Source organism: Nicotiana tabacum, chromosome 7 (assembly GCF_000715075.1).
Source record: "Nicotiana tabacum cultivar K326 chromosome 7, ASM71507v2, whole genome shotgun sequence".
In the NCBI taxonomy this organism is placed as follows: Eukaryota; Viridiplantae; Streptophyta; class Magnoliopsida; order Solanales; family Solanaceae; genus Nicotiana; species Nicotiana tabacum.
This window is the reverse complement of record NC_134086.1, coordinates 141,073,006-141,088,438: the sequence shown is the minus strand read 5'-3', so window position 1 is coordinate 141,088,438 and position 15,433 is coordinate 141,073,006. Positions and strand designations below refer to the sequence as shown.

At 36.3% G+C, this 15,433-nt stretch overlaps 2 protein-coding genes across 2 annotated transcripts; one reads left to right on the top strand and one right to left on the bottom strand.

Moving 5' to 3' along the window:
• Positions 1 to 285: 285 nt before the first annotated feature.
• Positions 286 to 6,347, bottom strand: LOC107817722 (vacuolar protein sorting-associated protein 36). Its single transcript, XM_016643590.2, has 9 exons — positions 5,601 to 6,347; positions 5,034 to 5,237; positions 4,685 to 4,778; positions 4,444 to 4,501; positions 4,013 to 4,082; positions 2,526 to 2,661; positions 2,373 to 2,457; positions 1,052 to 1,105; positions 286 to 944 (listed from the first exon to the last, which is right to left on the bottom strand). The coding sequence occupies exons 1-9, from the start codon at positions 6,195 to 6,197 to the stop codon at positions 941 to 943; spliced, it is 1,302 nt and encodes a 433-aa protein (XP_016499076.1). The 5' UTR covers positions 6,198 to 6,347; the 3' UTR covers positions 286 to 940.
• Positions 6,348 to 7,282: 935 nt separating this feature from the next.
• On the top strand, positions 7,283 to 13,868 carry LOC107817723 (uncharacterized). The gene is made up of 10 exons (XM_016643591.2): positions 7,283 to 7,499; positions 7,588 to 8,130; positions 8,575 to 8,799; positions 9,314 to 9,538; positions 10,953 to 11,050; positions 11,144 to 11,205; positions 11,602 to 11,671; positions 12,714 to 12,804; positions 12,888 to 12,950; positions 13,126 to 13,868. The coding sequence occupies exons 1-10, from the start codon at positions 7,419 to 7,421 to the stop codon at positions 13,738 to 13,740; spliced, it is 2,073 nt and encodes a 690-aa protein (XP_016499077.1). The 5' UTR covers positions 7,283 to 7,418; the 3' UTR covers positions 13,741 to 13,868.
• The last annotated feature ends 1,565 nt before the right edge of the window (positions 13,869 to 15,433 follow it).

The window sequence follows — 15,433 nt, the reverse complement described above, 5'->3', positions numbered from 1 at the left end:
ATTGTTGTTGGTACTTGTTTTAGCTATCTTATCAAATTATATCGATAAGAAAATATCCAATTTAGTGATATTGAGTTTTCCTTTCCAAATTATTCGGTATCATTGGATGTAATATTTCCTTCTTTTTCAAAAGGGATCTTTACACAAATAGCTAGACCAATTCAATATTTACTTTTTCTAACCAGTATACATAAATTATACAATGATTATACACACTTATACTATCAAGCAAACACAACTTCAAAGCTTACAAAAGACAATGGCAAAAGAAAAAAAATCACCTTGTTTCGAAACAAACGGTACCTTGCTTAAGTCCTTTACTCACTTAGTTATCCATACAAAAATAGTTTTGACTCGCTCAAAAATTAAAAGCTCAATCTCTGTTTCCAAATAACTGGAGATAATGAATATTTCGTTGGCTAAACTGCCTATGAGCCACACACAACTAGAGATCTGGTAGGTTGCAAAGAACTCTTTGTGCTTTCGATTACCAAATGTACAGAAAAGAATCTTCGTGCCTTGCATGCAAAGCGATAACTCAAAACAAAAGGAATGCTAATGTGCTTAAATAACCATAATACAGACTACATCGACTCTTTATTTCTGTCGGATGGGAACTAGAATCAGGTGCCAACGTATATTGCCTTTACCTTGTAATGCCACCACCTAATGTGGACTTCTCTGTCCTTATCATGCTGAAGTATGTAATTTCAACTCAATTCCTCTGCCACGAGTATCCTAACAAGCAAAATCTAGGCAAACCTCCAGCCTTGTGATCTCCCCTTCCGGCTCTTCAAGTTGGGACGGGGACTATTCATCCTATTTTTAGTCTCCCGTTCAAGCTTTGCAGTAAATAAATTTCCAAGAGGCACCTAAAGCAGCAAACTAGCCCTGAAAGAGCATCCTGATGCATGAAGTTCTTTATCATGCTGCTTCTATTTCACCTAGGAAATTATCAGAATTTAAAAAGGAAAATGTGAGAAGAGCGTCATTATGTTGCTGTTCTCTTTACAAGTTTAAAAACTGAACGCAAAAGTTACAAGAAGAAAACCTGGCAGCAGAGATAGCTTTGATCCATGTATGATAGATTCCATATTCTTTCACTCTGCAACAGTTCAATCGAGGATTAAGTTTCTCAACTATTCCTAGATTAGTAGAACACTGAAGAAAGAACTTGACAGCATAAAAAATAAAACAATATGTATCCATGTCAAGGAACTTCTAATAACATACAAAAGCAGAAATTGGAAACCCTAGTAAGTTGCATGGCGAAGATTTTCACCAAAGCTCAGATAACATGTAAGAAAATAGATGTTGGACCTGACTCAAACCCGAAAGCTAGTCATGAGATGAGGATTGCCCAAAAACCATATACGGAGAAAACACACTCCCTCAACCAATATGAAACATTTTAAGTTAACACAAGCTAGATGGAATTTTGTCTATGTTTTCAAGTTAAAACAAACACGACCTCACATAGTTGACTAAAATGTTACAATGGAATTAACTAAATACTATCCGAATAGTGAATTAAAACCAACTTAAGTATCATAGTTTACACATATAACCAAAGCTAGATGATCACGATTTATAGATTTTCGGCAGAATGACAAACTACCTAACATTCTAATAAGAAAATGATCAACTTTTGTTGGCTACACAAACATTCTTTAGCTATCCCTCAAAATCATAGTTCGCAAAAATCAAACATATGTAAGGGTTCTACCATCTAGATGATCATGATTCATAGATTTTCCACAGAACGACAAATTACCTAGAATTCTAATAAGAAAATGATCAACTTTTGTTGGCTATACAAACATCCTTTGGTTATCCATCAAAATCACAGTTTGTTGAAATCAAACACATGTAGGAGTTAAGGCATCAAGTTTTAGTTGGATAGCATCATAACAACTCCAGCTTCCCATGTGACCCAATTTAATAGCACACTTTAGAGAACCAACCATCACAAACACTAGTTATTGGACCAATCAGACCTTATCGGATATTGTTGAATCGTGTGACAATCTTATCAAAAGCTTAAGTTGCAAGAGAGAACACACTTTTAGTTAATTATATCTTTCAACAGATATCTTCCTACAATTTTCTAGAAATAGGTTCTTTCGGGATCAGGAAACCAAGATGGAATCCCATAGCGGTCCCGAAACTTTTCGGTGCCCAGACAATGAACAAAAAGCACTCTAGTAAAACAAACATCTTGATTAGAGGGCAGTCCCATTCATATATAATGTAATTAAGGATAGTTCTAATCAAGGCCCAAGCAAAAACAAGGGCCTAACTACATCCCCAACAGATGTAACACCAACATTATATGTGTCGACTAGAACAGTTTGCATCTGTAAGTCACTTACAAGAATATATCATCAGCATCAATTTCTTGCAACAAATTGACGAAAAAGCGGAATCCATCTGGACTAACATCTCTACACAGAAGTCCTGCAACATATGATCACAACTTAAGCACCGCTTTCTATGAGTTAAGAATTAAAATCTGCAGAACATACCTTTGGCCTCGGCTGCAAGAAGGTGCTCTTTGGCCATAGCTGGAGCAATTCCCAGAGTCATTGCAGCATCACTAGCAGTGATACCTGCTCGTAAAGTGTCCGGTGTAGTAACCAAAGATCTTATTCTAGTAAATACCTGCAGTTAATAGCAGAATTGTGGGCATTAAGGGCATAGAAACAAATATTGTACACCAGGTCTATTTAACAGGAAACTGAAAAAGGACAGATTTCAAAAATTCAAACGACAGTTAAAAAGTCTATTTTGTAGTTGTGCTCTTAGTTATGTTAAGGAGAGGTACTCTTGGAATTCATTTAGGAGTCCTTTAAAGCATGAAAAGTCGTCATCAAACTATGGATCTCAGTCTGACATAAGTGATCATATAGTGATGTCAAAACCGTGTCCTACGTTATGAATAACTAACTACTTCTTGAGATTGCTAAGTAACTTATTTTTTCCTGGTTGAGCAATTATTTCCTTAAATCGTCCTCTTGCTGGCTGTCTGTCCAATGTAGAATGGTCTAAGACCTTCTCGTACCCCATTAGATGCCATTGGACATTATATAATTTAAGATCCTCCAAACTTTGGGGTTCACACATGTAATAGGATATGGACTTACAAATGTGAGTTTGAATTTTTTAAGGTTGTCTATGATACCACAATGAAAGAAGAGAAAGGTTCCGGGGACTAGGTTTCAGAACAGCCAGCATAGTGGCCAGAAGAAACAGTGCCGTACGAATGACCACTGAGAAAAGGTTGGTGCCGCAGAATGGTCAGGGGAGGAGGCATCATGCCAGCTGAGCAGATACTGACAAACACGAGAGGTGCTGCTGGAATGGTCACCAGAAAGAAAGGACAAGAATTATAAACTTATGAAGACTATTGGCCTGGAAGATGGCTTTTGACAGGCAGCACAAGGATGTCCATCAGTAGGAAGTAGCCACTTATATCTCTATCAAGATTGTTAGGTCTTCAATACCATCAGAAAGAATCTAGAATCTAAGTATCAAACCGATAGCCTTAAAGCAATGCATAGAGTGTCCCAAGACCTATAAATTCCTCTCTAAATGCCATTATTACCGTTATGTTATACTATTATATAACTCAACACTCCCGACACCCTATCAGTCTAATAGGTTAAACAAGACCTGTTTACCTATTCAGTATAATAGTCTCCTTCAGCAATCACTTGTATATCATTTCTACTTTGACTATGGATTAAATATCTATAAGTTGCATCATGAATACAACCAGAAATCTACTACTTGAGAGAGAATAATTGATGACAGATACAATCACAAGAACTCGGTATGACCAAAAAACAGAGGGAGGACAATGGCAGTGAATTACTTAGAAGACTATGGACTCTTACATTAAGTTCAAGAAACGCAATAGGTAGTAGTAAGAGAGATTAGAGAAGACCAGAGAAAGCAAGAACTGTATTGGCAGAAAGGAGATGCTCAAGTGAAGCCAATATGAAAGTTTTACCTCATCATCACTGTGGCTTTTGCTCTGGATGACCATGACATCACTATCAAACTTCCGAAGCATAACTGGTCTGTAGAAGTAAAATGTTATTTCCTTTTTCTTTAATGCAAGCAAGTAGTCGAGATGAACCCCAAGTTACATTTACCCTATGGTTAAGAACTAGTTCAAGGATGAATGTGCGTGTGTGTGTGTGTGCATATATATATATATATATATATATATATACATATATATATATATATATATATATATATATATATATATATATATATATATATATCTACATACATACATACATACATACATACATATATATATGTATGTATATATATATGTATGTATATATATATGTATATATATAAAGAGGGAATATGTGTGTGCACGTGTGTTCCTGCAGCACGGGTGTGTGTAGGGAAAAAAGGGAGGCATACACGTCAAACTTCTCCCAGAGAGAACAAGCACGCAGCAAATCGTCGGGTGATATCAATTCTGTAAAATCGCAACAATAAAGTTATAACAGCCTGTAATGATACTACCAAAAGAATGAAGAAGAAACTAAAGTGACAGACTTTTGAGTTGAAGACTTATTATCCAATAGGTCGAGTGCACACAAGCTGGACCGGACACCACGGTTATAAAAAAAATGGAAAAGGAAAAAGTTTACAGGATTACCTGTTCCACGAGCCCGATTGAAAAGGCAATAGATGTCAATGAGATTAATCATTCCTCCCGATCTCTCCAGTGGAATTTTGACAAAATCTGCCAACTAAGTACCAACATATTATTATTATTTTGCAAATTTACTGAAAAGCAAATATTTGCAAGATTACAAGCCAATTAGAAATATTACATTTCCTTGACAAGAATAATAAAGAAATTATGAAACTGATAAGTCTGCTTTCTTCTACCCATGCCTCATATGTGCTTGTGAAGATTGGTGTCCACCTTTAGTTGCGATTACAATCAAGGCTAGCTCGTAAAACTGGATACACTTACTAGTATAGCTACTAGGAAGAAATACCTGCCGAGATAATTGTTGATGATACAAAGCACCAGCAGATTCTTTAGTAACTGGAGACACAATACCAACACTTAATAGTAATTCTTGCATCTCTTCTTTGGTGCCAATTTCCTCATCATTTGTGCCAGTGGCCTGACTAGTTGAGCCAGAGAGAAGCTTCGTTCTCATTCTCTCAGCTAGCATCACCATTTCTTTAGCCTTACCCTGTGTATGAGAATTATATCAACTGATAGTGGATATCAACTGATAGTGGAGAGATGCGCACGTAACAAACTTAACTTATCTACCACTCTTATTATAATTGAAACCAAATTATACACAGACGAACTCTTTCACACTTCATTTCAGAAACTAAATGGCATATGTTCCAACTTGTAAACACTAGAAGCTCCTTTAGTGCTTTACATATCAGAAAACTAAATAAGGGAAGTTCTATTCGTGCCAAGACAAGAGCGTGTTAAAGCTAATACGAAATTTATCGCACCCATTTATTACATATCCACAAAATCACTGAAATCAACACATAAAATAACTGAATAACATAAAATGACATGAACTTTGGCATACCATGAGAGCATTCAAATCCTGAAAAGCATCCTGCAAGCTCTTATCAGTATTCTCCCACATCTCCTGCTCTTTCCTCAATATCCCAGCTACACCAACAACCGGCATCCTCACCGCGAATCCTCCATCACCACCTGACCCATGACCCGAACCCGAAACCTCCGGCCCAGATTTTACTACCCCATCTTCCCAAGCTTTCCTTCTCCATGCTTCCCAAAACTTCTCCAAGAACGAGTCAATGTCCGATTTACCCCTAAGAATCAAAGTAATTACGACCATCATCCCTTTAAGTGAAGCCTGAAATCGGAATCTAGGGCTTGCAAACATTGACTTGATGGATTTTTTGAGGGAGAAGATGTGAGTGACGGCTGAAAGAGGGATGAATACGGCAGTAGGAGGGGAGGTGGTGGATGATTCTTGTACCCAAATAAGACGATGAGTTGTGAGAATGAGGAGGCCCGATTTAAGGTGAGGGAAGTTTGGGTTTTCTTCAGAAAGGAGGTCTACGGAGGAGAGAAGGCTGCACTCTACCTCGCCTGGTTCAAGCACCGGCCGCCCACTTCCGGTTAGCTGTGCCGCCGGTAGCCAATTCCCCGCCATACTGGCAAACTGAATAAACTATAAACTTGAACTCAGATATCAAATTCACTTTGGTCGTTTGCTTCCGAACTCGGAATTGGTTCAGTAATAAAAAAAGTTTTTTAGAAAATGTTTTCCTTTTTTGTTCAAAGTCAACTTTACGCCATGTTAAAAATTGTACTCCCTTTGTTTATACAATTTCCTCATTAGCTTATTAAAAAAATAGAATGTTATATTTTTATAGTAGCCATATAATATTATGGTATACTTAAAATTATACCTTTTAAAAGTTTCACAACCATACAAATATTAAAATCATAAGTCCAAAAAAAATCTTAAATTTTATGTAGAGTCAAATAATGACAAACAAATTGGAATAAATAGAATAATTTCTCATCATTACTTAAAAATAATGGCAATAATTTTGATATCATTTATAACTAAAATGAACAAATAAAATAATATTTAAACAAAATATATATAATAATTGATAATTGTGAATAAAATGACAAAGCACTTAAGAATAGGGTCTAATGGTCAATAAAATGAATGAAAAATCAATCCTTGGTAATCAAAATTATTTGGTACATGTGTTTATTGGAAGTAGCATGTATCCAATAATAATAATAATAATAAATGACATATAAGATGCCAACATCAAATTAATGATATATAAAACAATTAGGTGTTGATATTTAAATACACAATTGTAATTATCAAAAAGAGATTATGAAAATGAATAAATAGTAGAGCATTGAAATGGGAATAAAAATAAAGATTGATTTTTTGTTATGCGAAAAGTTATCTATAGATGAGTTTACTTTTTTATATTGATTGGGGTGTATGGACATATTTTTTTAATCTACCAAGCTAATGTGATTTACAACAACAAAAATTATTTATATTAAATCTAATTTGATAACTTAGGGGGAAAAATTAAATAAAATGTTATAGTCAGTCAAAATTATTTTATTATAATATTAGTGTATAGGAAGATGAATTTTAAATTAGTTTTAAAATGTGAGAAAAAAGGAGCGTGCACCCATTATTGGACCGGTCTGGTTTACGGTTCGCTTTTGGTGGATGCTCCGGTTCACAGTAACGACAACCACGTCACAAAGTTCACTTCCTTTCGTTAACTCTAAAACCCTAGAAAGTTGGAGCCTTCAGCTGTCCTAAAACCCCGACTCCCTCACTGTGTTATACATGCACAGGCAATAACCTTTCCTCTTCAAAAGAACCATGTTTCCTGGTCAAAATCCAAGGCCTCAGCGCCCTTCTCAGTTCCATACCAATGGAATTGCACCTTCAGCTCCCCTGCAGGTTCTCATCCATTTAATTTTCTTGTATCTTTAATTTAATCTTAGCTTTTTTGTTGTTTGATTATGGGTTCCTTGATTAATTTCATCAGATTATGGGTAACCCAGGAAGCTTTATGCAAAACCCTATGCAACTTCAGCCTCAGATGGCAATTCCAAACATCAACTCAAATACCCAATTTTCCCCTCAGCAGCTTTTCGCGTTCCAAATGAACCAGATGAATAATGTTAACTCTCAACATCCAAAAGGTCAAGTATTGGCCCAAAATGTTGTTAACCCACCTCAATTCTTGAACCAGAATGTTGCAATGCAAAATTTGAACCAGCTTCTCCAATTACAAATGGCTATGCAAATGCCAGGTTTTGCTCAGCTTGTTCCTGGGAATGTTCCGTTGTATCCAAATCAGGTGTCTCAGGGTATTGGACTTCAAAATCCTAACTTTGCTATGAATGGGCATTTGGGTCTTATGAATGCCAGTGGAACTGTCCAGCAGTCCATGAATGGAAATTTGTCTAAGCAAATGGCTAATGCGACTCGGCAATTGCAAGGGCAGTCGCCACTGATGAACTCTTTTGGCACTGTTCAGCAGCCACAAACTCAGAACTTCAGTGTTCCTGCTTCTGCTAATTTGCAGGTGAATACACCTGGTGCTTGAATTCTTTTTTTTCTGTACTTCAACTGCATATTGTGTTTGATGTGGTTTAATCTTTTACTAGATTGTGTTTTTGGTTGTCTTCTCTTAGACCGTCTTAATATATTGAGTGCAATATGTATTACTGGTAAATCCCATATGTGGTATGCTGCTATTTGCTTAAGATGATGAAGCATAGATAGATTGTGATGGGCCTCCTTAGCTAGTAACATGCTAGGGAAAGCTGTTAAATGGAGGACTAAGAATTGCGTGATCTTATTCTGTACTAGTAAAGGATTGCATCATCTTTCAGAATAATTATTGTTAAAGGGAATTGGAGTAAGCTGCATTATAGAGGAACATTATTCCTGTTTTAGATGTGCTCATATATGATGCTTGTTTTAGCCAGCAAAGTTTGCTAATGTTTCTGCTTATTGTTCAAACCAGGTTTCTCAGGGTATGAGGCCTCAAAGTTCCAACTTTGTTATGAATGCGCATATGGGTCCTGTGAATGCCAATGGAGTTGTCCAGCAGTCTAAGAATGGTTTTCCTAAGCAAATGTCTAACGTGACTCAGCAATTGCAAGGCCAATTACCTCTGATGAATCCTTTTGGCTTTGTTCAGCAGCCACAAGCTCAGAACTTCAATACTCCTGCTTCTGCTAATACACAGGTGAATTCACTTGGTTCCTGCATTCTGTTCTGCTTTAGTTTAACTGCAAAGTCTGTTTGTGGTGGTTTAATTTTCACAAAATAGTTCCTGGTCACCTTCCCTTAGACCGTCTTATTCTATTGACTGCAGTATGTACTGCTGGAAAATCCCATATATTTTACCCTGACTTTCACGTAAGAATCAATATGATTAAGAGTAGATAGATAATGATGAGCCTCATAAGTTAGTAGCATGTCGGGGAAAGATGTAAAATGGAGGATTAGGAAAAACGTCATCTTACTCTATGCTAGTGAAGGATGCTGCCTTAAGTTATAGCCTTGCTGAATGGCGACATTATTTATTGCAGCTCGATCATTGGTAACTCTCGTCTAACATGTTCTACAGAACATAATTATTGTTTGTTAATGTAAATGGAGCGTAGCTGCTTTATAGAGGAAGAGGACTACTATTCCTGCTTGTAGTCCTCTTCCTAGTTATGTTTGCTAAAGTCTGTCCCTGGTATTGTTCAAACTAGGTGTGTCAGGGTATGGGGCCTCAAATTTCCAACTTTGCTATGAATGCACAATTGGGTCTTTTAAATGGCAATGGAGCTGTCCAGCAGTCTATGAATGGGTTGTTTGAGCAGATGCCTAATGCAACTCAGCAATTGCTAGGCCAGTTGCCTCCGATAAATCCTTTTGGCTTTGTTCAGCAGCCACAAACTCAGAACTTCAATGCTCCTGCTTCTGCTAATACACAGGTGAATTCACATGTTTCCTACATGTCTGTTTTGCTGTACACAGGTAAACTACTTTAGCTGTGTTGTTTGTTCGAAATGGCTCAAGCAATTTTTACTAAATAGTTTCTTTGTTTATCTTCTGTTAGACCTTCTTATTCTATCAATCACAACATGTATTACCTAGTTGGAATAAAGAAATGAAACTGCTTGTCCAAGAGCTTACTGGAAAGTCCTTATCAAAAAGAGAACAATAAAAAAATCCTTATCAAAAAGGAATTCCAACAGTTTGAGCACTGCCTTTCACTTTACATGATGAAGGATAGATGCATTGTGAAGAGCCTTTCCAGTAAGCTCTTGAACAAGCAGTTTCATTTCTTTATTCCAACTAGGTAATACATGCTGTGATTGATAGAAAATCCTTATCAAAAAGAGAACAATAAAAAAAATCCTTATCAAAAAGAAATTCCAACAGTTTGAGCACTGCCTTTCACTTTACATGATGAAGGATAGATGCATTGTGAAGAGCCTTTTCAGTTAGTAGCTTACTGGGGGAAGATGTAGAATGAAGGACTAAGAAAAGCATCTTGTAACTTTGTACTCAGTAAATCTTTAGCTTATCGCATTGCTCTATGGCGGCGTATTTCTTGTAGCATGGTCATTGCTAACTCTCATTTGACACAACCTGCAGAAATATAATTGTTGTTTATTAATGTAGATTGGAGTAGTCAAGTTGCATTGCAGAGGAATACTTCCATTTTTTTGTGCCATTGTCCCAATAGCATGATCCTTGTTTTATTCTAAATAATGGTTCTGTTTATTGTTTCCACGTCAGTTTTGGGATATGATTTAGATTTAAGAATACTTGAATGCATACTTATTATGAAAATATTAAAGCAAACCAGAAGGCTTTATATTTATTACTCAAAAGTTACAACATCAGATTAGCTTTCTGCAACTTATGTTACAAGTCATAGGCAAGGCTCAATGCATTTAGGATCACAATGATAGAATTTTGCGTAAAAATAAAATTAAACAAATGAATAAATAAATAAATAAATAACAAGTCTTCTTGTTCTATGCGTAGAAGTTTAACAACATGAAATGCATCCAAGGGTATGGCCTAGCAGTCAATGAAGCGGTTAAATACCCAAGTAGAGATAAAAACCTAGGTGATTTCTTTTCATTTGCCTAAGCCTTGAAGGATAGAGTTACGTAGTACATGTGCTGGTGGTGGGAGGTAACAGGTACCCAGTGGAATAGTTGAGGTGTGCATAAGCTGGCTAGGATACCATCATAATCCCCCCCAAAAAATGTTTAACAGCATGAGATTGGTTTTGGACAGTGTTGTTTTTGCTCCGAGGAGAATCGAGAACCATTTGACTATTTGCATATGATATTTCTTCAGATGACACTGAGCTCTAGAACTATTTTGCAGGCAAACCCTGAAGGTGTTGGTGGGCTTAACAAATCAATAGGCAACCAGCAAAATTCTTACAATAGTAACTTCTCAAGGAATCAAAAACATGGCGCTAAGTATGTTCGGCCCTTGTGGTTCATTTATGTTTGTTCTTTCTATATGTAGCCTTTATCCATTTTATTCCTTTCCTGATCTCCATTTTTCTGCAGATCTATGAAGTCCCAGTTTGGCAAAGGGAAGTTCTCACCTCATAGTAAAAGCCTAGAAAAAGGTCTGTTCTTTTTGTTTTTTTGCTCATGTACTTCTTACCCATCTTCTTGATCGCGGGGTCTATCGGAAACAACCTCTCCACCTTCATAAGGTAGGGGTAAGATCTACCTCCCCAGACCCCATGTGTGGGATTTCACTGGCTTTGTTGTTGTTGTTGTTGTTGTTGTACTTCTTACCCATCTATATGATTTGTCAATTCCAGCATGTCCTGTTATTTGATTGCGCTGCATGCATGAACTTATTTTTTAGTTTTAAATGGTAAATACAAGCTCCAGATGTCAATTCCAACATGTCCAGTTAATCTGCTTCTGACGGACAGCAGTTCTATTTGTATATTTGCGTGACATTGCTCTTGAGTTATTTGTAGTAAACACTTCCATTCTCACCTTTTTCTCAGGCCATCACAGAAAAGGGGAGAAAAAAAGTTTTCTTGCTAATTCAGTGAAACCCGAGATGGAGAAAAAGAGGTACTTCTCTGCTTTAGTGTAATCTTATAGTGCATCATGTGCAGCAGAACGAAAAGTCTTGTTAACATTTGTTTAGCCAGTAACCCTCAGGGGTTGGCCTGGTGGCAATTGACTTGAGCCTTGGGGTTTGCTCCCTTTCAAGGTCTCAAGTTCGAAACCCACGGGGTGCAAACAATTTCTGAGGGCCATCGGACTGGGTAAAACCTGAATTAACCGTGGTGCACTTGCGGGAAACTCCTTGCTGAGGGCCTGTGTACCCCCGGGATTAGTCGGGGTTCTTAGAGACTCGGACACCTGGTGCAAATCAAAAAAAAAACATTTGTTTAGCCGGTTTTTGAGAATTTTGTTGAGTACAGTTTTGTGTGAAAGTTTTTTCTTTTTCTGGTTTCTTGTCTGTTTGTGGTGATTATGTTTTTTCTTTGTTGAGACATTGGACGCCATTAGTTTGTTTTCAAGCAGTTGATCGACAAAAACTTCAAATGTTTGATGTGGAAAATAGGATTTTCTTTAGATTGCCTAGCAATAAAGTCAAAGGTGATCTATTTTATTACCAAATCATGGTTCAATTATATCAAATGCCCTTCAACAATCAAATTGGTTTTTCTGCATGTCACATGGGAAAAGAGAAAGTCATCGTAAAAATGAATGCTCTCTCCTGTACCCTGGTACCTGTGTTGGTGGAAGGTAGCAGGTACACTATGGAATGGTGTGCATGCAAGTTTACCCGGATACCACCTTTATTAAAAGAAAGGCTGAAGGCTCGCATAGCATGGATGGCTCCTTGATGATTTCTATTTTTGATGGGATTTTGTTCTGAAAAAAGTAACAGCATAATCAACTTCTATTAATTTTTGTTGTTTTTCAAGGGTGATCTTTAGATTTTGTCATTCTGTTGGCAGTTGGTCTTTAGTTTTTCTAAGCTTCTATCTCTCAAAGTCTTATCCATTCAAGTTTCCTCTGTTTTCTGTACTTTATTTTTATTTTCACCTTTTGTTTTATTGTTTTCATTTATTTTCTTTGGATATTACTCTTGGATGCAAAGGTCTCTCTTGGTGACTTATTCGGCCCAAGAAATCCGACGGTGGCGGGAAGAACGCCGTAAGAATTACCCCTCAAAATCAAACCTTGAGAAGGTTGGTTACGCATACTTCAAATAATGTCTGTACTTGGTTATATTGAAACGTGGCATATCTTAAGAATAAATTTGCTGCTGCAGAAGCCGGCAGAGAAAAGGGCAGAGACTGATGATAGTTCAAGTGCTGCCAAGTTGCGCCGTCAGGTATGTTGATAATCCTCATTTCTGTAGTATTCAATGCCATCAGAAGTTGCTGAAGACATGAGTTTTTAATTTGTATTTACGATAAAGACCTGTATACATGTATTATGTATATATCTGTGTGTATGTGGGTAATCTTTTACTATTCATATTACTTAATTAGTTTAACTTCTTGCAGCAACTTAAGGAAATTCTGGCCAAGCAGGCTGAGTTAGGCTGTGAAGTTGCAGAAATACCATCATCCTATCTATCGGATTCTGAGAAACAAGGGGATGGAAGGGAGCAAAAAAGGCCATTGAGTAGAAAAGAGAGGTTCCAAAAAAAGTTCAATAAAAGAGAAAGATTCAATCGAAATGACCGCTTCTCCAAGAAACGAAGATTTGGAAACTCTGACTCATCAATTACTCGTGATCAAAACGCTTCTACTGCAGGTCAGGTTACAGAAACCGCAAGAGAACCAACACTACTACAGAAACTATTGAGTTCAGATATTCGGAGAGATAAACGCCACCTATTGCAGGTCTTTAGGTTCATGACCATGAATTCTTTCTTTAAAGATTGGCCTGAGAAACCCCTGAGATTTCCCCAAGTGATACTTAAGGAAACAGGACAAGAAATTGAAGCTGCTGAAGAAATATATGATGCTATCGATGCAACCGTCGAAAAATCAGCAAATGACAGTGACAATGATGAGGAAAATAATATTCCTGAATTTGCTGAAGCAGTTAGTGAGTTACAAGAAAATAGTAGTAACTCTGAAAGTGTCAAGCTGGAGGGACAAATCACTAATTAGACAAAACAGCCTGTATCTCAACCTCTTTCATATCACTGTTTATTGTATATTCCTTTGCTAGCTTCATCTTATGTGTATATTCTAACTTGTCTAAATGTCATGGAGCGGACTGGAGTTTTGATTTTCAAGGGTTACTAACATGCTAGATTTAACAGTTCAAATCTGTGAACACTGCCTAAAAATCCGCCACTGATAATATACTTCAGCGGTCGTTTGGTAGGATGTATTAGCTTTGGTATTATTATCGGTAGGATGTATTAGCTTTGGTATTATTATCAGTAGTATTTTTATACGTAATAAATCATATCATTAGTAATACCATGGTTTTTAACATATGGATAAGCATGTATAAAGGTAGAATTTCCTTTTCAAAAAGATTTCAAACCCTTTCCAATGTTTTGGAGGGTATTTTTGTAAACAAATAATTTTATTTAAATAATTATGCAATGCATGTTATTTTTAGTACACCAAACCAAATAATCGGTAAGAAATAATCTCAACATTACTAATTCCAATCATATTAATACACCCTAATTAATATTATTCTTATATACCCTATCAAACGATCCCGAAGGTAAGGGGTGTATACACAGACACTTCAGTATTATACTTAACTCGATAATATCAGGAAAGAAAAATTAGATGATTTTGTTCCGTCAGACAACTCTAGTTATACCTAGCAATTTCAAATTTACAAAATGAAAGTCCAGGGAACCGATGCAGCAATTGTGAAGCTTAGGGGTGTTTATAAAAATTCGAAAATTCGAATCAAACCGAAAACCAAATCAAACCGATCAAAAAAATCGATACTTTATGGTTTGGTTTGGTTTGGTTTTGATTTTGAAATTTAAAAACCGATCAAACTTGGTTTGGTTTTGGTTTTAATTAAAAAAAACCGAACCAAACCGAATATAGGAGTAGCTATTTTAAATTTATTATTACACCTATATATGTATACTTTTGTACAAAGTTTTAAATTTTTTATAGTAAATATTAATCGTTTGCACTTTTAGTACAGTTCTTTACCTTTACATTCTAGTTTAATTGGTAGTTTTCTTTTGTTAAGTGTAAGAATCTATTTCATGTTAAAAATAATATATTTTTAATTGAGTCCTTAAATTATTCATCACTATTTGTTTCAATTATCATCAATATATCTTGGTAAATAATAAATTTCTCACAGGGCAATTGATTTGATAGTGTTACGTTGAAAATGTGGTCGCCAAAATGTGTGTTTGGTAGTGTATGTCTTAATTTAAGAAAAAACCGACAAATAACCGAAAAAAACGAAAAACCGACATAAACCGAATCAAGAAAAAACCGACTTAATTGGTTTGGTTCAAATATTTGAAAAACCGACTTACTTGATTTGGTTTCTTTTTAGGAAAAAATCGATCCAAACCGAACCATGAACACCCCTAGTGAAGCTAATTCGATAAACGGCCTTTGGTCAACATAAAATTGTAGAAGGAGTTGTCCGTAATTTTGCGGGACATTTCCTGTTATTAGTAGAAACCTCGAGGACTACACGTGAAAATAAATTCGTCTTGTTTCTTTCTTATTTGGCCGCGTTATAGCGCCTTCTCATTTTCTTTCCATGCCGGCACATTCAGATTATCATGGATCATGCCAATCACATCCATTTTAGGCAATTAGTGTCTTCGATTCCCTTTTAGTGGGGCCAAAATCCAAA

Coding starts and splice junctions, on each gene's coding strand:
- LOC107817722 (XM_016643590.2), bottom strand. CDS start 6,197: ATGGCGGGGAATTGGCTACCGGCGGCACAGCTAACCGGAAGTGGGCGG. Junction 4,502..4,684: donor CAATCGGGCTCGTGGAACAG/GTAATCCTGTAA, acceptor GCGATTTTACAG/AATTGATATCACCCGACGAT. Junction 2,458..2,525: donor TCTTGCAGCCGAGGCCAAAG/GTATGTTCTGCA, acceptor CATATGTTGCAG/GACTTCTGTGTAGAGATGTT.
- LOC107817723 (XM_016643591.2), top strand. CDS start 7,419: ATGTTTCCTGGTCAAAATCCAAGGCCTCAGCGCCCTTCTCAGTTCCAT. Junction 8,800..9,313: donor CTGCTTCTGCTAATACACAG/GTGAATTCACTT, acceptor TGTTCAAACTAG/GTGTGTCAGGGTATGGGGCC. Junction 11,206..11,601: donor TAGTAAAAGCCTAGAAAAAG/GTCTGTTCTTTT, acceptor CCTTTTTCTCAG/GCCATCACAGAAAAGGGGAG.